The following is a 24,684-nucleotide window of genomic DNA, read 5'->3' on the forward strand; positions in this document are numbered from 1 at the left end:
TTTTGTGTGCCTCTTCTCATATTTCCTGTACCAGGAATGCAAAAAAGACACAAAGAGCTATGATATCAGCGTCTGTACACCCAGCAGTCTCTGCCTTCTGACTTTTAGGACCTCTATCTTTCTCATCGCTCTTCCATTAAAATGACTCGCTTGTCATTTGCAGGCAGAGGCTAGACCAGATGAGAGCGATGTACGACCGCGCTGGAGAAATGGCCTCCACGCACCAGGAGGATTGTGAGGGCACTTTGACAGGAAACGACCCCTTCTATGACCGTTTCCACTGGTTCAAACTCGTGGGGAGGTATGTAACGCAGAACCAACAGAAGCGTACGGTGCATCACGTTCACTCGTGTTCCACTTCTCACTTTCATCCTCTGCCATTGAAGTTACATGCACCAGCGTTTTCACACATTTGGGCCTCGTGTTTTATGATTTATGTCTGTTGGTGTTTTGCTCCTCGCAGAAATCCTTCATTTTTATTTTTTTGTTGTTGATTTTATTTTCCCATATGATTTCATGTCACATATCAACTTTCCTTTTTGTATTTATTATTTTATTTGATGTCACATTTTAATCCTGTGTTGTTTTTTTGTAGTAGTTTTTTCTTAATCCTGTGTATCATTTTGCTGTGTCTGTTCGCACATGTCACTCCCATGTTGATATCCGCCTGTAATTCATACAAACACTTGTTAATAGCATTGTGGATTTTGGATAATGTGGAAATTTGAGGCATTTTTGTATTCTATCCTCTTTTCATTCAGCGTGTGTGAGACGATTTGTATGTTAATCCTTTAAAGTGACGTTTCATTTTGGTTTAAAATAGTCATGTTTCTGTAAACCGCTGTCACACTGTTGGCTTAATACCTGCTGCCTATGAATTGAATCCTACAAATTTATTTGCATTAACTCTTCACATTATTCTGTGTAGCTGATAATCGTTTACATTACCTACTGGAGAAAGTGTCCAGCTATGTGTTTTATGTTGTTTGAGGAAGGAAATGTTTGTTTCTGAAAGTGAAGTGTCACATCGATGCCGTGCTCACTGAGCTGTTTTAACTCTATTGCTCCACTCTTACCTATCCTTGGTTCTCGCCACTCTTCCCAAACTACCGCCCCCATCAGCTCCCCCATCTTCCACGGTTGCGTCAATGAGCACCTGGCTGACCGCACACCCTCTCCTACTTTCTCCACCACCGACTCGGAGATCACGGAGATGGCGGACGAGCGCCAGAGCGAGATGTCTGACTTGATCGACGATGAGGCGTTCGTGGACGACACGAGCTCAGACGCCGGCACCGAGGAGGGCTCGGACATCTTCAGCGATGGCCAGGACCCCTTCTACGACCGCTCCCCCTGGTTCATCCTGGTGGGAAGGTTGGTGACCGTGGCGTTCACATACAGGCTGGGGCAGGAGTTTGGAGCTGATGTTGGCTTGGTTTATTTTTTATTTGCGTGTATGCAGATACAGAGCAAAGAGAAACCAGTGAAGAAAATAGGAAAAACTGAGGATGTACTGGATTACGCCCTGTGACGATGCAGAAATAGATTTTGGATAGTTGATAGTTTCGCATCGAGCAGCAGTGCAGTGAATAGATGTAAAGGGACAAAATGCACCAACATTATTATTAAAGATCAGGAGCTTAAAATGTGAGTAAACACATGTGCGCAAATGACTTCCAGTTCGAGATAATTTGGGCACTTTTTCGATGTAATATGCTTAGTCACACTTTTAATTTAGACTTAATTTAGAGTCCCACAAAAAAAGCCGCCATCTTTATCCATCCTCCCAGCGTGATGTCTCATTCCCCGCCACCATCGCAGTGCTGACTGCATTAACCGCCATCTGTGTTCGAAATACATGTATTTGCTGTGTGGAAGCTGATTGGCTATTTGTCATCTTATGTTGTTGTTTTTTTAATCCTCTAAATCTTTTTTCCTCTTTATATCTTTTATTTATTACATTGTGATTACATCATTATGTTCTTATAACCTTGTCTGCTATAACAGTGTACATGTGATGGATTGTAGTTCATATTAACTGACCAGTAGTTGGTAGTTGTCACTCAATCAGGCTCACTGGGATTTGTTTTAATTCATTGTTGTGAAATGCTGCAGCAGCTCACGTTGCACCCATGCCGCAGCCTCAGTGCTGTAAACATAATGGCTACTTAAAAAAAACAAAAAAAAAAAACGACTCTCCCGCCTCAGAAGAAGACAGATCGGTGCAGCCAGACTGAGCTGAACTAAGCTCGGCTAACTTGCGTCACTGTGACTTCAGAGAATTTACAGATTCATATCTTTCCTCCATCTTAGCCTCGAGTCTCCCTGCACTGGGACAGCAGACAGTTTAAAAAAAAGAGTAGGCCGTCAGATGTACAGCAAAACAAATCAAGTCCCACAAAACAAACTGACAGTGAGTGCGTGAGTAAGAGACTAACACGGCCCTGTTACAGGCTTTACCGCCGCAGCCCCGGCGATCCGTCACCACCCTGTCACGCAGTTTAAAAATAAAACAGATGGTTTGAGCTGCTGCAGATTTCAGCGCCCCGGAGCATGTTTGAGTTTATATTCCCCCCCTTGTTTTTTTTTTTTCTTGGGTCCTTAATTTAATTTTTTTGCTTCTCCTCACATAAATGTCACTAATATTTTGCAGTATGTTATTGTAATTATTAATATGTGCTAAACACTCAAAGCGATTGTGCGCAGGGTGTTTGAATTTGCTGTCAGTCTGTATATGTTTTGTGGAGACGTCAGAAAACAGTCTGTGACACTGCTCAGATCTCCTTTGGGATCCAACAGATATCAGCAGTTTAGTGAAAGCCACCGTGAATCGGATGTTGACGTTTTCTGTATCTGAAAAATGCCGCAGCTGTTTCCAGACTGCACCGCGCTCAGGTTTTCATATCTCTCTCCTCCTTTTTACTCTCAGAGCTTTTGTGTACCTGAGTAACCTGCTGTACCCTGTACCTCTGGTTCACCGTGTTGCCGTAGTAACGGAGAAGGGCGAGGTGCGTGGCTTCCTGCGCGTGGGGGTCCAGGCTATAGCTGGTGAGTAATTAATGAGATTCTTTAGTGAGTGAGCCTACTGGGGGAGATAAAAGCACGCTTATTGCTCTTTATTAAATATGAGCGCCCCTGTATTTGGGCCATAGGAAGTTTTCAATTTTTAGGCTATTTAAATGGTAAATTTAACTGCTTTAATGTTCAGTAGCAGCATGGCAGCATATTGAAGAGCTTTTTTAAGTCACTGATACAGTGGCAAAGAAAAGATTCCTTAGATTCAGTGTATTCCTTTTGATCCGTGTTGACAGTTTAAGTCATCTGTGTCTGAGATAGATCCTGATTAGAGGAGGGTTTTTCTCTTTGTAGCTGACGAGGAAGCTCCAGACTACGGGTCAGGAGTGAGGCAGTCAGGAACTGCCAAGATTTCCTTTGATGATGAATACTTCAAAAAGGTAAGCCCGGAGCAGCACCTTTTCTGTGATGGTGTGTATTATTGTGGTTCAAACATCAAGTCATTGCTGTTCCTTATTTTTTATTATATTCCTATGTATTCAAGTCAAATAAAATGGCTAGCTTTAAATGGCCAATGCCTCACACTATAGCTAGGTTTGGAGATTCAGTGTCGCTCCTCCAGCTATATGCTAATGTCTTCCTCTGTTTCAATCAGAATGACTTCCCCTCCAAGGTCATAACCCGCTCCGGGTTGTCCCTGGAAGAGCTGCGCATCGTAGAGGGTCAGGGTCAGAGTTCAGAGGTCATCACACCCTCAGAGGAGCTCAACAGAATCAATGACATGGGTAAGGCTGCCAGACTTTCACCTCTTTACTCGTAAATTTCCACCTATGAGCCCCAGTGTTAAGCGCAGATGGTCCTGTTTAATGAAAAAGGAGGACTTAAAATGTTTTGTTATGGAAATTTGGCAGTTTTTCTTGTCCTGTGAAGGAACGTGTATGAAAGCTATTTGATGAGTGAACACCAGAATCCTCTCTATAAATTACATGCGTGAATGTGTGCTTGTTTAGAAGTCAAATGGAGACGGCAGAGTCACAGGTGCAGTCAAGGGTCTGTTTTTTTTTTTTTTAAACAAGTCATCCAACAAGCCTACTAACCTTTCACTCTGGCTTTCTTCAGACCTCAAGCTGGGTAACATTGGAGAAACCAAACTAAGTCATGGGGATGATCTGGCAAGCCACTTGGAGGTGGGCAGCGTCTTTACCTTCCGTGTCACTGTGCTCCAGGCCAGCGGCATCCTGCCTGAGTATGCTGACATCTTCTGCCAATTCAAGTGAGTGCACGATCCTGAGAATACAGTAGTTGAGTCGGCTTTCCTTTACACTTCTAAAGGGTTTCTAAATGTCTTTCAAAGTTTTTTCCACTCATTTTCAGTCCAGTCATTGTACTTGAGGTACATGAGAAAAACACCAACTTTAAAATGTATGTTTAAGCACTTTGAGGCAGTGGTGTGGGAGATCTTGTCAACACTAATTAAATTAAGAATGCAAAAAAGTGCCATCAGATTTCGATCCACCGCAAAAACACACAAAGGAGCATTATCAGTCATGGATTTGGCCTCAACAGAGCCCAGAACCTTAATGACGCAGTGTGGGATCATCTAAAGGCAACATCCAACGAAGAGCTTTGAATGTCCTTTAAGAAGTCTGGAAAACTACTTAAAGAAATGACAAGAATGCTTGCCTAAGAGTTCAGGCTGTGTCGAAGAATAAAGGTGGTCATGCCAAATACTGACTTTAAAGAACATTAGAATTGTACAAACTCTGTTTCTTATATACCAAATTTCCATCTATGTTTGCACGTTTCAATAAACTGCTGCACCCGTTTCCCATTTTATTGGGGAAAAAACTAAACAAGGGAAGACTTTTGCACAGTAGTTCATATTTGTTTGAAGCAGACGGGTTAAGTGGAAAATGCAGTGCTGTAAAATCAGCTTTTTAACTAAAGTATGGTGTTATTGCTGTAAATTTACACCAAACTGTTTTGGTTTAAAAGTCGTTTGATTTGAGTTCAGCGTTTCAGCTTTATCTCTAAATATATACTCAGAACGAGGATTCAAAATTCTAGCTAAATCCTGGAGTGTGACTTTCAGCTGTCTGTCGTTATCTCGTGTAAAAAGAAATGCAACCCGCTGACATTCATTTATGTTTCTTCCCTCAGTTTCTTGCACCGTCACGATGAGGCTTTTTCCACCGAGCCTCTGAAAAACACTGGCAAAGGAGCTCCTCTGGGCTTTTACCACGTCCAGAATGTGAGTGCACACACACATCTGCACCTACACACACTAACTGTGCTTCAACGATTTTATTCCAACTCAGTTTGTCAAACCCTTTTTCTTTTTTTTTTATCTGTTGGAGCAGATTTCTGTCGAAGTTACAGAGTCTTTTATTGAGTACATCAAGAGCAAGCCCGTCGTGTTTGAAGTGTTCGGCCACTACCAGCAGCACCCGCTGCACCTCCATGGCCAGGACCTGATCAGGTTGGTGGGGGTCAAACAGCAGATCCAGTCATGCAGTGATAATTCATATTTAATGCAGCAGATTTTGTTAGAACAATTAAACAATTGTGTTCTGATCACATTGTCTATTTTTATATGCATATGTAAATAAAAGGTATTTTTATTATGTCAACAGTCCTCCAACACCATCCAGGAAATACTATCCTATTCCCATGCCTCTGTCCAAACCAGGTGAGTGTTTCCATGTCACATCAATGTGTTCTTTGCCATCAATAATTTTATGTTGATTTTTTTCTTACATAAGCATGCCTCATGTGTCCTTCCACTTTTTTTCCTTGTCATTTCTCGCCTCCTTTGGATTTCTTTCTTTTTGTCTCTTATTCAATCATTCCCTCACAATTTATATAATCCTCTTACCCAACTCTGTCCTCCTTCCTCTTCTTTTGCCCTTCAATCTCTCTCACCGTTCATCAATATCGCACATCCAGACCATACCCGTAAGATAGAGTTGATCCGCTACCTCGTGAGCGGCTATGTGAACGGCAAAGTGTTGGACACGCTGTCCGAGCACGCCAACTCCCTGGCGTCCTCTGCTCTGGCCAGTCTGGAGGACGAGGCTGACCAGCTCTCTCACTTCCCCTTCCTCCCAGTGGCCAGTGACCCTGTGCTAATTGTCCCCAAGCATCATGGTTGGTACAGTGGACTCTGTTGTAGCTAATGAGCCAGACATTTGATGCTGGTGCTGTAGTGATTAGAGTAGTGCTGTGCTCTTATAGTGCTCTGTGGCTGCAGGCGGTAGCACGGTAAAGCTCTGCTGTGGTTATGAGTGCTGCACCTTGCTGCAGGTGCGGTTAGTTCGGTCACGATGTCCTCCTGTTGCTTAGAAACTGTCCTGAGGAGACAACTTCAGGGTCAATGACATATCATTCACACCATATAAGGAGTAAATACAGCAGTTTTCAAGTGTAATAACATTCCTTTCGATCATATTGAGCATAGACGAATGCAACTGTGTTTCAACAGGACCGTAATCCCGATGTGTGAGACAGCAGGGTGCTGCCACTGGTGTTGTAATCTGTGGTTTACTTCCTCCTAACATTTCAGTATGCTTCCAGTATCTATCCTCTGTGATTACTGGCTCAGTATAAAGAGTCAGCAGTGTTTTCACATTACCTATCCATCCTCCATTTAGTCACCCAAAGCATGTAGTAAATACTCCTGATTTTTATTCATCTTCTCTGAAATTCAGACAAATTCCCGCTTGATAACATTGAGCTTCTGTCTGTGTGTGCCAGTTCCAGCCACCAAGTTGAACACCATCACCAAATCCAACCTGGGTCATTGTGTCAGCAAGTACGACCTGCTGGTCTGGTTTGAGATCAGCGAGCTGGAGCCCACTGGAGAGTGAGTATCCACCTGGAGTGTTATATTCCCACACAAGCTTTAAAGAAACAATAAAAATTATCTCCACAAAGAATATTATAAATTGGGATGTTGTGTCACCTTCCTCCCTCCATGCACAGGTACATCCCAGCCATCGTGGATCACAGTGGAGGCCTGCCCTGCCACGGTACCTACCTGCTGCACCAGGTACAGGATTGATCCACATGTTCTTTTCTTATTATTCACACATTGGTAACTGCTTCCTTTGTACACAGTTGAATATCTTCTTTTAAAGCGTAATGTTGCTCTAGCTGTGCTCACTGTGATCTTGAGCTCCTGTTATGTTTGCTGCAGGGGATCCAGCGGAGGATCACAGTGACCCTCATCCATGAGAAGGGCAGCGAGCTCCATTGGAAAGATGTTCGTGAGCTGGTTGTAGGTGAGCAGCCTACCTTTAGGGTCTAGTCGTGCTATACCTCTCTGTAGAAAACAAGAGAGAAAGACAGGACAGAGCATCATTAAAGGGATTTGACTTTGTGAGATCACACTGAAAACACACCACTCGGTTCTGTCTGAGACATTTTCAGTCTGGAAAGATGAATCTGTCGGGCTTTAGGCTGCTTCTCACTTTAAGCAGTTCATGCTGTAGCTGTAGCTGATGGACCAAATAATTACATTTCATATTTTAGACATTCAGCTGCTGACTCTGAAGCCAACAGGGCTCTTGAGTGTGGATGATTGTGTTGGTACTGGATGCTGTGATAAAACAGCTGTTAGTGGACAAACTGCCTGCTGGCTGAGCTTCTCTATTGAGAGCTATTCCAACACAAGAAGGTCTTATAACTGTTGTGTGGATCTGCCTCACCAGGTCGTATCAGGAACAAGGCTGAAGTGGATGATAGCGCAGCCGATGCTGTCCTGTCCCTTAACATCATTTCTGCCAAGAACATCAAGTCATCCCACAACAACAACAGGTAGGTGAAACTCCCACACTGAGTCAGTTTGAGTGAGAACACACTAGTCACAACATTTGAAGGTGTAAAATGTTTCCATTCACAGATCTTTGAAGCTTTCTTGTTGCCTTCTTGCTTGTATTCTCTTCAGTTATTATCATGAAACACATTTATTTTTCTTTAAAAAAGCCAATGTGTTACATTGTTACACTGTGTTCTTTTGTCATGATTGAGTTCCTGCCATGTAAAAAAATCATTTGTTGACACTCTGTAGTAACTGTAGTAACCTTATCAGTTAAAATCTATGCATGTGTCCATGTCTGTATATTCTCTGAAGCCACATTGGAGTCATTGCACGACCTTTTCCATTTTCGCTGCTGTTACTTTGCTTCATTGTCTCTGTTGCCTGACTCTTTGTGCTTCTCTCTCTCTCTCTTTTTTTTTTTTTTTTCTGTGCGCTCTCTTTCTTCCTCCTGCCGCGGCTGGACTCATGATTGTGCTCAGGCTTTCTATTGATAAGGATATTGATAGGTACCAGCGACCAGAGAACATAAGGCTCCTTCACTGAAAGACCTTTATGCTTCTCATTAGTCCCATAGACTCGTAGAAATAAGCTCTCCACAGTTTGTGTGTGCTTGTGTGTTGCATAAGATCTGTCTTCATTCATGCCTGTTGATATTAAGCCTCCTAAGCTCCAAACCGGTAAAAGCAGTCTTTGGAGGCAACACCGTTTTTTAGTACTTTTCTGTATTTGTTTGTGATTGTGTGACACTGAACCACGGTGCTATGTATATCCTCTGTAACACTCAGACGTTTCCAGATCAATGTTTTCCCCCTCAGCTGTTTCTCACTATAGAGTCTTACCTCAGTAACAATGAGGCACCAGCAGAGCATATCTGGCTCTCAGTCTGTGTCTGATAGTGCCCCCTGCTGTCAATAACAGGAACAGTGTAGCCTTGTATAGAGCTCATAGTGATGGTCTTAAGATTGCTGCTGCAAGGCAGTAATTTGTATCCACTTGTGCTGTATGTTCTGAGCATATGCAGTTATGTGAGCTCTCAGGTTTTATGTATCAGGACATAATTTAAAAACAATCAGGTCCTTAGTAGGTCTTAATATGAGGTAAACCTCACATGAACAACAATACATAACACATTATACCACGTCATTATTTATTTAACAAACACTGAGCCTAAATTCAGATGTGGTGAGTACATCCAAGCCTACTTTCATAATTATTTAACAGGGTCAGTATTAGCCAGGTGCTAATTAAATGCACTAGATCATCAGTAACCACGACTGTCAGTTTGCTGGCGTATTCAGGAGAGTGGTGACATACTGAGGAGGAGAGAAGCAATTGTTGTTACCCATGAATCTGGGAAGGCTTTGAAGTAGATCATTTTACAGCAAGGAAGATTATTCACAAGTTTAAAAAAAAATCAAAGACTGTTTCCAATCATCCCAGGAGTGGACGTCCCAAAAAATTCACCACAGATATTTGAGGCTCTACAGGCCACAGTTAGCATGCTTAATGTTGGAGTTCATGGCAGTGCAATTAGAAAAAAGCTCAACAAATATGTTTGGAAAGGCTTCCAGGAGAAACCCTTTTCTCTCTAAATACAACATGGCAGCATGGGTTCAGTTTGCAGAGTTGAAAACCTAAGCCCTAATGCACAGCTTCAAGATTGGTGAAAACCAAACACAGCATATCAGCACAAACACCTCGTACCAGTGGTTTTGCACGGGTGATGATTATTTGGGCAAAGTGTCCAGGTCACTGAGTGAGCCATGAAGTATTCTAGAGTCAAATGAGATCATCGTTGGGTCAGTGACTCCAGAGCGCAGCAGCAAAGCTACAACAGAGTGGTGCTGCAGTGGCTCAAAGTCCAGACTTCAATATGATTGACGTGCTGTGGCGGGACGTTAAGAAAGCTGTGCATTAATACATTTCTGCAAACTTCAATGAACCGAAGCAATATTGTAAAGACAAGTGGGTCAGAAATACCTCCACACTGCTGTGAGACACTAATAAAAAATGATTACCTCAACTTTTTGCTGTTAAATTTGGTTCCATCAGCTGCTGAATTACAGGATGTACTTGGTTATAGTCATTTGTGCATTTTGGCATGGTTTTAAATAAATAATGATGTGGTGTAATAATCTAGATCTAGAACCTTAGACTGCTTTTCACGTGTCTGTAAATGAATTTCTTTCTTATCATTGTCCCGATTGGTGTCGGCTGACACTTGACACTCTGTGGCTCCTGATTTGTCTGTTGTCAAGGTCTCACCTCAGTGCGATTCCTCACGTTTTGTCATGATTAAAGGATGAATGTGAACACCGCTTCAGTCACTGTGTTCACTTCCTGATATGTCAGAACTGTGCTCACGTTTTTTTTAACAACATGACACACTGCTGTACACAGAGACCCTGTAGTGTTAGCACCAAGTAGGACTTCATAAAAAATAATGCTGTCAAGCTAACTTTTCCTCTGTCTGTCTTTTCAGGACTTTCTATCGCTTTGAGGCAGTGTGGGACAGCTCCCTGCACAACTCCCTCCTGCTCAACCGCGTCACTCCCTATGGAGAGAAGATCTACATGACCTTATCTGCGTATCTGGAGGTCAGCCGCTGCTCCAGTGTGTTGCACCTGTTTGTACGTGTTTTTAAGTCTCTTGATGTCATCGTGTCTAACACACACCCTTTATCTCCTCTCTACAGCTGGACCATTGCATCCAGCCTGCCATTATCACCAAAGACATCTGCATGGTCTTTTACTCCCGAGACGCCAAGATTTCCCCACCCCGTTCTCTCAAGAATCTCTTTGGCACTGGATACTCCAAAACTCCTGACTGGTAAATCTGGGCTGCTGTACTGTGGCCATCTCTGTTTCACAATCAAAGATATCTGCCCTGTTACAAAGTTTCCTTGTTCATAACTTCTGCTTCATTATAGCAACCGAGTGACTGGGATCTACGAGCTGAGCTTGTGTAAGATGTCTGACACTGGAAGCCCAGGTGAGCGGACATGAAACATGTTTAAAGAACGGCAGCTGTTTTATCATAATTCTGCGGAGAGCTTCATCCTAATGAGGGCTCATGTCCTGAGCAGGGATGCAGAGGAGGAGGAGGAAGGTCCTAGACACATCAGTGGCTTACGTGCGTGGAGAGGAGAACCTGGCCGGCTGGAGGCCCAGAGGAGATAGCCTCATCCTAGAGCACCAGTGGGAGCTAGAGAAGATGGAGCAGCTGCAGGAGGTGGGGCCTTAAAAGATTCATAAAGAAATAAATCTGTTTAATATCGTAGAGGGAAAAATGACTTTTCAACTCAAAGACCAAAGTGCTATTCTAAAACGTTTTTTCTTCGAGTACACACTTTACATGACTAACCCTCCCCTCTTATCCCCACCTCACATTCGCCCCCATCTTTCATCCAGGTGGAAAAGACCCGTCACCTTCTGGCGCTGAGAGAGAAGCTGGGAGAGGCGGCTCCCGTAGGAACAGCTCCCACCACCAAGTCCCTGAGCGAGTCTCCGTCCCCCAGCATGAGCTCCGGCACCCTGTCCACGTCCACCTCCATCTCCTCTCAGATCTCCAGCACCACCTTTGAAAGCGCCATCACGCCGAGCGAGAGCAGCGGCTACGATTCCGCCGACATCGAGAGCCTGGTGGATCGTGAGAAGGAGCTGGCCACCAAGGTGAGAAAAACGTGGGCTTAGTGGGCGTTCTTGTTGCTGCCTTCTTCCTTCTCTGCTCGGAGCTGATCGGTCTTGTTCCTGTTGTGTTGTAGTGCCTGCGCCTTCTGACACACACCTTCAATAGTGAATACAACCAACTGGTGAACAGCATCAGTGACTGCAAGGTGAGAAATAAGAAGTAAAAAAAACTGCCTTTTTGTGTCACATCATTGAGTTGATATATTAACGTCTACCTCATCCTGCTGTTGTTTCACTTCAGCTTTCTGACATCTCACCTATCGGACGTGATCCATCCGTGACGAGCTTCAGCAGTGCCACCCTCACCCCTTCCTCTACCTGCCCCTCTCTGTCGGACTCCCGCTGTGGCTCCATGGACCAGAAGTAAACATATTTTTAGGAACATTGACCTCGATCTGCAAACGGTTATTGACAGGTCATCTATTTGATTCTAACTTGGTGTGATTTGTGTTAAAGGACCCCTGAGAACAGCTCACGTGCCTCCAGTCCCTCCTGCTCAGACTATGAAAACTTCCCGATGGTTCCCACTCTGGAGACCTCCTACCTTGCGCGGGCTGCAAAGAACGAGTTCCTCAACTTGGTGCCTGATATTGAAGAAATGCGACCAGGGTGAGTAATGCCATGTTAACCCAAATACTGTCACTATGACATGTGTCTCACAGACCAAATGTAAGTCGATACTCGTGTTCTCTAATTCAAGCAGAAATGATGTGGATTGATTCCTGAGCCTGGATGATTTCAGCTGGAAAACAAACCAACTCTGCTTCTTCCTCAGAAAACAAGCGCTCTCTTAAAAAATTAATAAATGAATAAAATCTCTTCTTTTCAGATCTGTTGTGTCCAAGAAGGGTTTTCTAAGCTTCATGGAGCCTCGCTCTAACTCATGGGTGAAGCATTTTGTGGTTGTTCGCCGGCCCTACGTCTTCATCTACAACAGCGACAAGGACCCCGTGGAGCGAGGCGTCCTCAACCTCTCCACAGCACAGGTGGAATACAGCGAAGACCAGCAGGCCATGCTTAAGGTAAGGCTGGATGTAACACGCTTTTCTTTAATGAGAATTTATTCAAATTATTTTGGTGCACGTTGTTCAGTTTTGGACACGTGGATTGCTGAAATGGCAAATTCACTGGGATTTATCATTTGAATGAACATGAGTATAATGTGATGTCTTCTTTTCAGACGCCCAACACATTTGCAGTGTGCACAAAACATCGAGGCATCCTCCTGCAGGCCAACAACGAGAAAGACATGAACGACTGGCTGTACGCTTTTAATCCTCTGCTAGCAGGAACGATAAGGTACACACACACAGACACACACACTCCTCTCACACCACAGTCAAACGTGCAGCTTCTGCACCCTTCAAAAACATTTCCTCCTCCTCACAACGGAAAACTCTCCCCGCAGATCTAAGCTGGCGAGGCGGCGCAGCGGCCTGACGAAGAACTGAGCGGGCGGAGCGGGAAAACCACCGCTTCCATCCTTTCTGAAAAGCCTTTGAAAATACCAAGTGTTAAAACTTATTAATCATTGTGATTCTTGACGGTTTTCTCTTGTAAGTAGACTTGTGGCTTAAGTCTCTTTTCATGCGACTAAAACGTTTAAGTTCCACAGAACTTTTGCCTCCCCGCCTCCCTCCAGCAACCCCGCTGCCAACTTAGCTTTCCTCCTCTCTATTCCCTCCCCTCAGCTTTTTGTGTTTTTGTTTCGATGACAATGTTTGGGTCTAATTTTGTTCCGCTTCGTTGTCATTCCCAAACTCCCCTAACTAAGTAGCATGTTGTAGTAGTCTACTTGTGTGTGCACGACTCTTTAGAAACTTTCCGTTTGCCAATCATCTGTACAAAAAAATGTCTCTATCAGTGTTATTTGTCTCCGGAAATGAGTTTCATTCTATTTTGGGGTTTTTTTGTTGTTGGTTTTTTATTAAATTAAAAATGCTTGCATGATACCTGCAGCAGTCCTCAGGAGAAGACCAGGTTTGCTCGGTTTAAAACAAAAAACAAAAATTAACCAAATCAGCCAGCTTACATTTGAAACCATGAAGGAAAAATCTACAGATCTCTCCAAGTGACGTGTTAGTTTACGCTCTGCTACCTAAACTATAGCTGCTAATAGATTTATAGGGTATTTTTCTTCTCGCAGTGAGATTTGCATCAGGCTGAACCGTCTCTGAAACAAAAACTCAAAGTGGGAATGAAATTTGACAGGAGGGCCACGCCCGATTTCCTCTGTCATCCACGTCATACTTAGATCCTCCTCAATCTGTGTACATACGCCGCCTCTAAACCCCCGATAGTGCCAGTGTCAGTTAGTGAGTCAGTAAAATACTCATGCATTTGTGTTAACATAAAAACTGCAGACTAACTAGAGACAAACAAGCGAGGATCGCTTCATAACTCAGCAGTTTAAAAAAAAAAAAAAAACAATGACCGATTGTTCCTGCAGGAGTAGATTCGGGCCCCTTTTTGCTTTTTCATCCCAAGGAATAAAAACAGGGTTACAAGGAGAGGAGGAGGACTAGGAGGATGAAAACGAACTAGAGGGAGAACTTGATTTGTACATGCGGTCTGTTCTGGGATCAGTGTGGTAGTTAACCCTCATTTAACACATTCCTCTCTGCTCCTCTAGCTCGCTCTATCTCACTGAGAATCAGAAAGCCTTGACATTTACTGCTATTAACTTTACACTCTTGTTATAAAGATGCAAAGAAAACACGGTGGAAAGTTTAGGACGAGGTAAGGAAAAAGAATGAAGGTGCAATGTTTCTTTAGTTTTTTTGCTTTGACGCCAGTGGTTAGCCAGCAAAGCTGCTTTTAAATGGCCCGCAGGACAGATTACGATGTAGTCCCATGACTCCCCTCGCTGTCACACCAGCGTCGGCTGAAATCTCTGAAGTGAAGTACTCGTGTTCAGCAGCACCACAGGGAACCATGTGTTCATTTTTCTATTCTTATTCTTGAATCAAAACCTCATCTAACTCTCATTGTGTTCATATTTTTATTTTATTTTAACATTGTTATTTTTTTTTCTTACGCTTTTAATCATTCCACAATGAAGGTTTTTATGAAATGTAACGGAGGGCATTTATTTCTTAATTTCTTTTAACCTTATTTTGCACATTAACACATATCTATAGCAAGGACAGAGACACAGCCACATATGTTGAGTCCAGGATTGTATTTGATCATCAGGAACAAATGATAAGAGCACATATCAGGAGTACACTGGATAGCTGTTTCTCAAAGGGTTTAATAGAAGGAAAGAAGTTAAAGGGACTACATATTCAAAGGTCTTATTTCTGATACTACCCTATGAAAATATTTGCTCTGTGTGCCGTGCTGCAGCTGCTACATTCGGCTCCGGATTCACTTTTTGGCACCTACGCCTCTCGAGATGTGTTAATGCAGACAGGCATAAAAAAACTCTGGTCAACCAACCAGCAGTCTGCCTGCTGTGTCGTATGAAATGCGTGGAAGGAGAGGAACCAACTGTCTGTTACATATAGATAAAAAAATGAAGCGCTGACGTGACCTCGGGTCAGCCAGCCTGACGGTCAGAGAAACAGAAACGTGCTGGATTGTGGATCTCTGAGCTGCACATCAAAGATGCACCTATGCACAGATCAAGTCTCGAAAGTGCAATGTACCTCATATACATGTTGATGCGAAGCGCTGCCAGAGCAAACGTTTTCACTTCATTTGCAGAGGTGTTTTTATTTTGGATTGTGTATTTATTGTTTGCAATGTATATATATTAGTTTGCAGCTCTTTGCACATATTAATAAAAGGTTCAACTAACTGATCAAATAAAGTCTGTGCGGTTTAGTTGTTCCACTCATATTAAACCAAATGATGGTGTGGCGGCCTGTTCTAGTGTGAACTGGGAGAGGGTTTGAATGTAAGAGAGAGGGGGAAAGGAAAAGGAGACCTAAAATGTAACCCCTGCACCTCGACTGAGGAGGTGAGTTACATTAGTGCTTCCTGTTTATTAGAAAGCGGTTTGAGTGAATTAGAAGTCTGTTGGGTTTTTTGGGGTTTTTTTTGAGGATATCTACTCATTAGTCATACTAGGCATCCATCTGAACTCTATCAAAATAAAGGTGTATTTTAACTCATTTTTATTTTTTCTAATATCAGGGATATAGGACTATACAAAGTAGCTTGTGACATCTAAAACGACAGCACACTTATTGTGTCTTTCTTCACCTCATCACTTTTTTCTGTGTGTGTGTGTTTGTTTTTCCGTTGATGCCTTTCAAACAAAACTAGCCATGATATTTCCCACCTTCCCCCTCTGACAATTAATATCAGTTAACCCCGCTCCCTTTCAGATTTGTTCACCAAAAGAAAAGGAAAAAACAAAACAAAAACATCATTAACGCTGTACATTATTTGTCAGACCGGTTTCATTTTCATACTTACTTTGTAAATATCTGTGTTGTATGGAGCTTGAACTAAAATGTAAATATGTTTACTGTATTTGTAATAATTATAATCCATTCGCTGTATAGCATAGATGTGTCATGCAGATATCCTAATTCTGTGTATGGTAATCTTGCACCATTGAACTGTTAGTGAATGAGGCAACAATAAAAGTGCAAAACGTGCATTAGCAGATGAAGTGGCGCCTGCTTATTTCCTGCTTTATGTGAGCTTCTGCTGTAGTTTTTGTGCTTTAGTCCCAAGAAACCACCCTTTTACTGTGGCGCACAATAAGATCTTCTGATGTTTGGTGTCATCTTCCTGTGATCTCCTGTGAACAGGTGGATTAATTCACTTCAAGTTTATGTATGTAGCACCAAATCACAGCAGTTGCTGAACACTGTAAGGTAAAGACTCTAGAATGATAACAACATTTGAAGCTCCTATCCTTTTATCCCACATACCCAAAAGTTAGTTAGATGATAAATAGCCCTGTGTTTGTATAATGCAAAGTGGTGATAATGCCCAGGAAGTTGTTACTTCATTATGTCATTTTTTTTCTTTTAAAGTACGTCCTCATATAAGTTGTTGTTTTTTTTTTGTTTTTTTTAATGCCATAAAGCAAGTCATTGTTTACAAAAAATTGTACATTTTATTGGGCAGAATGAGGTAAACAGTGAAGAAAAGTATGAGATAACGGAGCATAGGATCTCCGGAGACTATGGCAACTAGAATTATTGTATACATGTTTGTGTATTAAGGACTGACACAGACAAAGAATTAATCATACAATGAAGCAATGTCATTTTTGTTTATTTATAAACAGGATAAAACCATTCAAGTATTGAGTCATGAATAAAACAGCAACCTCTGGTCTGCTAATTGGGAAACAGAGGATGGCAGTGTATTTTTCAGTGCTAGTTGTCCAAATTGAGTGAGATGACTTTACATTTGAATAGATTTGATTACAAGTTATAATATTTAGTTTTAATTGAATGCAGTTCAATTTGATTTACATTAAGCCAATTCACAACATATAAACTTGCAATATATGGTAAGATAAAGGTTGTGCAATAATACAGAGAAAGCCCCGACAATCAAATGATCCCCTATGGCGAAGCACTTGGCAACAGTGGGAAGGAAGAACTCCATTTTCGGCAGAACCAGGCTCAGGGAGGGGCGACCGTCTGCCTCGACTGGTTGGGGGTGGGGTAAGAAAATGAAACGAAACTCACGTCATTGCCCTGTAAGTAAAAACAAATAGGAGCCAGAACCATCATCCCAGAAGCTGCCCTGGCTTACAGCCATGGAGACCCTCTCCCAACATGGCTGCACCCAGTGAACAACAGTGAGACACTACTGACAAATGCAGGCAGTGGTATACATCTACCCTGCTGTCAATCACACACGTTGTCTCCTACGGTCGCCGTTCCTGCTGTCGGGACTGGGTCGCCACATCACGCTGACCGGTCAGTCTCCAGTCTCCGCTGCGTGATCGTGGGGGTGTGACCCTTCTTTTCGGCTTGGCCTTCCTGCCTTCCTCTTCCCATCTGGGGCCTCTCTGCTTCCACTGCTCAGCTTGCTTCCGTTTCATAAGTCCTATAAACGGCTGATAGGACACCTCTGGACGCACCCATGCCTCAGCAAGTGATCACAATCAGCTAATTTCTCCCATGCCCAGCAAATCCACAGTGGATTAAAACAATGTAAAATAACACACTAAAAACATGTGACACAAACAGCATAAAATCATGCAAATAAAAACTACACTTACAAATAAACACTAAAATCTGAATAAAACCAATATAAAAAATAAATACACATTTCTACTGTGTGAAACTTACATGCATCACCAACTGAACCTTTATGTTAACGTTTAAAGCTCCAACTGAACCTCATTTAATTTTGCTTAGCAAAGTACTTTTCAACTCTAATAATTAGTAAGAGTATATTTCTTATCATCTTATTATCTTATCTTATCTTCGTTCACAGCACAGGAACACCCACTGACACACTCCGCACACTGGTCCTCAGTTTTTCAGATGCCATTTATTTCCATTATACAGAAGAAAAGACAAACATTTCAAACAAAGACAGCCAAGAACATCTTTCCTGTGCCAGAATGTGTGAAATAAAACTTAACATGAAAAGAATCAATGTCTACTCCATCCATATCCTCTGTCTGTAATGCATTGAGCTAGTTAGCAACAGGAAAATTGACTGAAATTATTAGATTGTGCTGTTGCATAATCTACTAAAAATATATAGGCAATTCTTCTTCTAGAAAACTTGCTGGGCGTGTAATCATTTCAGTATATATACTGAAATCATAAAATTTAGATGTTGTGATAAGAAGGACATTTGCTAATGATTCTTTTAAAAAACAGCTGAAGACATTTTTATTTAGAAAAGCATTTACTTAATTTCCTCTTATGTTGTTTTTATTGTTTTACATTGCTGTTTTGTTTACTGTTACATTGTTTTATATTTCCATTAAGCACTTTGTGATTTTTATCTGTGAAAAGCGCTATATAAATAAATTTTACTTACTTACTTACTAAACGGCTAACAAATGGGCTTATCTTCTGCATTTGTGATTAAAAGATGAAATACACAATGTACTTGTTCAGATTTTCACCAGAGAAAAAGAAAACGGGATTCATTGACTTATAGATATATAGACATATAGTCTATTGTGGCGCAAGCGCAGCTCTCAGGTCTGACGCATTTGACCGCTGCCAATAGAAACGAGGTGTCCAACTGGGAGACTGACAAGGCAAAATCATCAAGTTAAAATGTTGTTCTTAAACTTACTAGTCAAAACAAGTTTGACTGTCTCGATACTTAAAGAGGAAAATCCATTTCTGAAACAGGTCCCTCATCAAGCAGACGTATGGCGTGCACTGAAGCTTCGTGAGTGACTTCCGGGGAAGCCAACAGGAAAAGCCATAGCTCTGCTCAGAATTCTAGACCAATCAAATTTAGCCTCGGACGTGGCTTGTTTGCAGAAAGCTCTTCGATTGGTTCTTGCTCTACGTGGGCGTACCTAAGAGTCTCAGTCAAGTTTAGATGAGAACGAGGAAGTGGAAAACGAGCAAGGAGGAAATCTGAAGGAAAGGACTGGTGTGCGAGCTCGACTGTCATTTTAATACAGTTACCTTACAGTTACTTTGCCCACAGAACACAATGGCTGAGTAAGTCCTTCACTTGTTTCTTCTTCTGTTGTGTCTTTTTTGTACAAAGTCGGGGCAATAGAAAGGTTATACCTACTAGTTGAGGTTCTTTTGTTTTTCTCCTTTGCTGAGAGTAATCTTCTTTAGTAGTTAATGCTAACGGTGCTGTTATCTGACCGGGGTCAGCTTTAGAGTTTGGTAGAAATATGTGTGGTCTGTGCAGCACTGAATTGGGTGATGGTCGCTATGGACTCTGGGAAATTAAAGGGATCTTCGGAGTGAGGACTCTGAAGCCCATGTTTTAATTTACTTGAAATAAAAATACACTGGATGACTTGCGGGATAGTAGACAAAGGCTGTTTTGATAATTACCCTGAAGCCAGACTATCCGATCTTCTCACCTGTGATGTGATTCTTATTTCCTCAGAGCAGACATTGCACTAATTGGTTTGGCCGTCATGGGCCAGAACCTCATCATGAACATGAATGACCACGGCTTTGTGGTAAGTTGATGCCTCCTGTGTGTGTTGCTGCTACTCCCTGCATAACCTGTTCCACTTTTCTTTCACTCATTCAATATCTTTCCAACAGGTCTGCGCTTACAACCGTACTGTGTCCAAGGTGCATGACTTCCTGCAGAACGAGGCTAAGGGCTCCAAGGTGATTGGAGCAGAATCTCTGGAAGACATGGTGACCAAGCTCAAGAAGCCCAGGAGGATCATCCTGCTGGTCAAGGCTGGACAGGCTGTGGATGACTTCATTGACAAGCTTGTGAGCAGTCAGTCCTGAACTAGGCTAAAGTTTAGAAACTGCATCCAACCTGCATACATTTATTGGGTTTGTACTAAATCTGTTAATTCTCAGGTTCCTCTTCTTGAGGCTGGGGACATCATCATTGATGGTGGCAACTCTGAATACAGAGACACGACAGTAAGTCATAAACATTCACTGTGGAGCAAAACCTCTTTATTCCAGAGGATATCACCATAGCTCATGCACTTCTATCCTATAGCGGCGTTGCAAGAGTCTGAAAGAGAAGGGCCTGCTGTTTGTTGGCAGTGGAGTGAGTGGTGGAGAGGAGGGTGCACGCTATGGACCCTCACTCATGCCTGGTGGGCATAAAGAGGCCTGGTAAGTCATCAGCTTCATTTCATGTGTGTTAAAAATCAGTGAACATTTATCTATTTCAGAGTGTAACTTAATGTTTATTTTATAGGCCATACATAAAGGACATCTTCCAGAGCATCGCTGCCAAAGTTGGAACAGGAGAGCCTTGTTGTGACTGGGTGAGTGATGTATATTTAATGTTTATTAAATATATATTTGTTGTTATTATTATGCCAAATCATCTAACAAATATTGTGTGGCTTGAGCAGGTTGGCGATGAGGGTGCGGGTCATTTTGTGAAAATGGTCCATAACGGCATTGAGTATGGAGATATGCAGCTGATCTGTGAGGCCTATCACCTGATGAAGGATGTCTTGGGTATGGACCATGATGAGATGGCACAGGTGCGCTTGTTGTACTTCTATGACACCACTTTCACATTTGTCTGGCAGTATTAATTATGTAAAATATAAAGACAATATGTGTTTTTTGATTTTTTTGTTTTGTTTTTTTTAAGGCTTTTGACAGCTGGAACAAGACTGAGCTGGACTCCTTCCTGATTGAGATCACAGCTAACATCCTTAAATACAAAGACTCCGACGGTAAACATCTGCTGCCCAAAATCCGCGACAGTGCTGGACAGAAAGGCACAGGGAAGTGGACGGCCATTTCAGCCCTCGAGTACGGGACACCTGTCACACTGATCGGTAAGAGGAAGAAAGGAGGCTTAAAGCAATGAACTACTCATAAAGGCTAGTGTCATGTACCAATACTGCAAAAGCCACTTATCAAATTACCCTTTAATGATCAGATTTCTTGGGCTTATACTTTGGATCTGTCAGCTGGCAAACACAGCATGGGCTGTGAGCTTCTTTTAGAGAATGTGATCAATATGTTGTTGCCTGTAAGAAGCTTGAAGGCTATTCTGATGGCCTGTGCATGTCAGGTGACATAAGGGGGATTTGGCTTTGGTCTTTGCTGTGACTGTATCATAGTCTGTTTCATAAACAGACCTAAACAAGAAGCAAGCTTTGTATGATTAACTTTAAAAGCATGCAGGGTAAACTATATGGAAAATGTACCCACAAGTGAGATTTTTTTAAATTGCTGTGTTTGCTTGTTCCCTGTCTGTGTTGGATACCCTGCTGTGATATAGAGGGATGGGTGCAGAATAAAAGGCTTCATTGTGTGAGAACTAAGCCCATCAGGGCGAAGCAGTATGCACAGGAGGCGCTCTCACCCAGCAGGGATCACATTCCTCACTAGGACAGTTTTTACGTTATAGAGCAGTGCAGGTTTTAGCAAGTCATGCTGACCCAACAGGTTTTTTTTTTTCCTACTGTCCTCAGTTAGTGGCAAGGAAATGATCCTCTCTAATCTGGGAAACCTTGAGTTTTGTCTGCCGTAGCTTTGGCACGCCTGCTTTACCAAACACTATTGCAAACACTGCTGAGTCATGCTGTCGCTCGAGCGTTGGCTGATAGCACAGCGACCCTGTGCTATCAGCTTGGAAATTCTATGTAATGCTTTGTCATTTTTTGAGATCTCGGGAAACCTAAATTACTATTTAAAAAAGAAAAAAAAAGCTGGGCAGTTAGTTTATGTGACACTCAAAGCGGTGTGTGTAGTATATGCACTAATGCTGTCCCTCTTCTTTCCTCTCCCTTCTTTCATCCTCTTGTCTCCCAGGGGAGGCTGTCTTTGCCAGATGTCTGTCTTCTCTAAAGGATGAGAGAGTGGAGGCCAGCCGCAGCCTGTCAGGGCCACAGGGGGTCAAATTCAGCGGCAACAAGGCTACCTTCCTAGAAGACATCAGAAAGGTAAAACCCACAGTAAATGCATTTACTCTAAATGGGCCAGTTTAGGGCAGCATGCCACAGAGAGGCCAAAGTAAAAATGTTTGCGCACCCTTTGAGACTAACAGGTATCAGAAGTGATGAATAGAGATTTTAAACACTGAAAGTAATATGAATTGTTATGTTTTCATTTGTCCAGGCCCTGTATGCGTCCAAGATCATTTCCTACGCGCAGGGATTCATGCTGCTGCGCCAGGCAGCCAACGAGTTTGGCTGGACGCTCAACTATGGTGCGATCGCCCTGATGTGGAGAGGAGGCTGCATCATTCGAAGGTACTTTTGCCCTCATGTGTCCACACAGCATAAGTTTGCCTCACTTCCATGTTGTGCAAAAGTTTCAACACTGTTGTCCAAACAGTGGGGGCGAGAGCCCTTGTTAAGAAAGCCCAACAAAAACAGAAGTTTTTGTTGCTTAAGATTTAAAAACATTTGAGTTGAGCTGCAGTTTCTTTAAGTGCAAGGAAAACCTTGTGCAGTGCCAAAAGGTTTTAAAATTGCCTTTTTGTCAATGCGTTGTGTTGTAATGTTGAAGTGAGAAAAGAGAGGAACAAAAGGACTCTTCCCATAAAATCATATAGAGAGACAAGAATGAGGAAATTGTGATTGTGACACTGGTTTACTTTGTGTAACCTGGCACAGTTGTTGTGTAATCGTACATTTAACACTCATAATTTGCAGTGTACAGTCACCAGCCAGCTAATGGGGATGAAGTTCTCAAAGGGCATTGAACTTTGTTTAAATGGAGTTTTTATTACAGTATGTCTGGAGAACATTAACACTGCTTTTCCTCTTCCAGTGTCTTCTTGGGTAAAATCAAAGAGGCTTTCGACAGGAACGCTGAGCTGCAGAACTTGCTGCTGGACACTTTCTTCAGTAACGCTGTGCAAGACTGCCAGGTATGAGGAAGGAGGAAGTGGTCAAGCAATAACCTGCAATCACCACATTGACAAAGGCACAAAAAAACAAGTTATTTCCTCTTTTTTAAAAAAAAAAATATAGAAAAGGAGTGAAGCAACAGTACGACTTGTCTTGTAGTCACCAGCCCTCTGGTCGATTTGTGATATAGTGGTCTGGGTTCCATTTACATTAAACTGATGAACTAATTCAAAGTGTGTGAAGATGATCAGAATTGAATCCATCCCAATAGACCCAAGTACACAATACATTTTTTTTTTCTTCTCCCCCTCCAACTTTACAGGTTTTTCCTTTGCAAGTTTTGCAGTCATAGTGAGTCCTGCAGAATTTGAGCTGATGAAAAATGCTGCAGTGATTGTTTTGGTTACCAAAAGCCTTGAGATGACCTCTAATTTATGACCAGGTTCACAGTGATTTAATTTGGTCCTGTAAACAAACTTAATTATGTCTTCATTCTGTTTACTCTCCTGCTGTAGGAGTCATGGCGCAGAGCAGTCAGCACTGGAGTCCAACATGGCATCCCCATGCCCTGTTTCACTACCGCTCTGTCCTTCTATGATGGCTACAGACATGACAAGCTGCCCGCCAACCTTCTCCAGGTAACACAATTCTAGAAACGGTTACGCCTCCACTATAGGAGGTGTATCACAATAAAAGATCCCTTGTAGCTCGAGTCTTGTGCTGGAATCTAGATGCTATAAAATCCTTTTTTCATATCGTGAATCTTTTGGTTAAAATATTTTAAGGATTTGCAGATTTTAAAAAGGTAACTGTATCTGGCTTTGTTTTTAGGCTCAGAGGGACTACTTTGGAGCCCACACATATGAGCTACTCTCAAACCCCGGTCATTTCATCCACACCAACTGGACAGGTCATGGTGGAAATGTCTCCTCTTCATCCTACAATGCTTAAGGGAGATCTTCACGACACCCAAAAACAAACACGATGGAAGACCGAGGACGAGGGGACGTTATCAACAAGTGAAGATTTTAAACATTCCATCTTTCAACTTTCCACCATCTAGGACCCAGAATCTACTTAAACCAACTTTTTACTTCTCACAGAGACTTGTTGCGGTTATATTTATCAAGAGGTGGAACAATAGATTATGTGCACTGTAGACACCTCCTGTGTATTTTGATGTAGTCAGAGGGGATGTGTGACTCCATCTTGATATTACACAGGCCGCCAGGATACTGTTCCACAGTCATGTTGGGCACGGGGTCCACGGTGTTAACACTGGATTAAGGTGAACCCTTGCACTATGCTGTGTTAGGCTAAATAAAGATTTTCAATCCCTCTATAATTAGCTTGAATGGTCCTTAACTGTCTGGATGCTGTAAACAGGATTGAAGTGTGTGTGATACTAAATAAGGCAACAAGTTCCAGAGGACCGTGATATATAATCGTGACCTGCATTTTAAAGGCAAAGACATTCTGATCTACATAACCATTTAACACTGATGAAGACATAATTTATAAAACAACTTTATTTTAAAAACACCAAGTAGCTCCACACGTCTGATACGGTGGAGTTTTACACCACATGAGAACTCCTGACGCAACCCTAAAGGGGATGTGTCTCCGGTGGGAATTGAACCAGCAATATTTTGCTTGCCAAGTGAATGCACTGCCAATTCCAGATGGTAAGAATAATTAAAATCTGTAGCTACACGTACCGATCT

General features: G+C 42.3%; 2 protein-coding genes across 28 annotated transcripts in view; both read left to right on the top strand.

Annotated features, from left to right (window-relative positions):
• kif1b (kinesin family member 1B) overlaps positions 1-16,147 on the top strand; it is a 67,689-nt gene extending 51,542 nt beyond the window's left edge. For 15 of the 27 annotated variants that reach the window (XM_085260517.1, XM_085260514.1, XM_085260516.1 and 12 more), the window contains 26 exons: positions 164-301; positions 1,123-1,374; positions 2,930-3,048; positions 3,370-3,455; positions 3,671-3,800; positions 4,135-4,288; positions 5,176-5,266; positions 5,376-5,494; positions 5,649-5,704; positions 5,962-6,162; positions 6,769-6,877; positions 6,997-7,063; positions 7,211-7,295; positions 7,725-7,830; positions 8,314-8,340; positions 10,317-10,431; positions 10,530-10,663; positions 10,764-10,825; positions 10,920-11,065; positions 11,245-11,505; positions 11,598-11,669; positions 11,765-11,886; positions 11,980-12,132; positions 12,353-12,545; positions 12,704-12,822; positions 12,932-16,147. In XM_085260517.1, the coding sequence (XP_085116643.1) occupies positions 164-301; positions 1,123-1,374; positions 2,930-3,048; positions 3,370-3,455; positions 3,671-3,800; positions 4,135-4,288; positions 5,176-5,266; positions 5,376-5,494; positions 5,649-5,704; positions 5,962-6,162; positions 6,769-6,877; positions 6,997-7,063; positions 7,211-7,295; positions 7,725-7,830; positions 8,314-8,340; positions 10,317-10,431; positions 10,530-10,663; positions 10,764-10,825; positions 10,920-11,065; positions 11,245-11,505; positions 11,598-11,669; positions 11,765-11,886; positions 11,980-12,132; positions 12,353-12,545; positions 12,704-12,822; positions 12,932-12,974 (3,160 nt within the window). In that variant the 3' untranslated portion in view covers positions 12,975-16,147. The remainder of the gene's footprint in view (positions 1-163; positions 302-1,122; positions 1,375-2,929; positions 3,049-3,369; positions 3,456-3,670; positions 3,801-4,134; positions 4,289-5,175; positions 5,267-5,375; positions 5,495-5,648; positions 5,705-5,961; positions 6,163-6,768; positions 6,878-6,996; positions 7,064-7,210; positions 7,296-7,724; positions 7,831-8,313; positions 8,341-10,316; positions 10,432-10,529; positions 10,664-10,763; positions 10,826-10,919; positions 11,066-11,244; positions 11,506-11,597; positions 11,670-11,764; positions 11,887-11,979; positions 12,133-12,352; positions 12,546-12,703; positions 12,823-12,931) is intronic. The other 12 variants (XM_085260531.1, XM_085260536.1, XM_085260537.1 and 9 more) reach the window with 5 other exon arrangements.
• A 2,841-nt stretch (positions 16,148-18,988) lies between these two features.
• pgd (phosphogluconate dehydrogenase) lies at positions 18,989-24,305 on the top strand. Its single transcript, XM_085260236.1, has 13 exons — positions 18,989-19,142; positions 19,549-19,624; positions 19,713-19,892; positions 19,986-20,051; positions 20,134-20,252; positions 20,338-20,407; positions 20,498-20,632; positions 20,746-20,935; positions 21,918-22,048; positions 22,224-22,357; positions 22,881-22,980; positions 23,476-23,598; positions 23,792-24,305. The coding sequence occupies exons 1-13, from the start codon at positions 19,135-19,137 to the stop codon at positions 23,909-23,911; spliced, it is 1,452 nt and encodes a 483-aa protein (XP_085116362.1). The 5' UTR covers positions 18,989-19,134; the 3' UTR covers positions 23,912-24,305.
• Positions 24,306-24,684: the final 379 nt, after the last annotated feature.

Source organism: Mchenga conophoros, linkage group LG20 (genome assembly GCF_057382185.1).
Source record: "Mchenga conophoros isolate Kocher_MC1m ecotype Shallow Benthic linkage group LG20, M_conophoros_male_GT1.1, whole genome shotgun sequence".
Lineage (NCBI taxonomy): Eukaryota > Metazoa > Chordata > Actinopteri > Cichliformes > Cichlidae > Mchenga > Mchenga conophoros.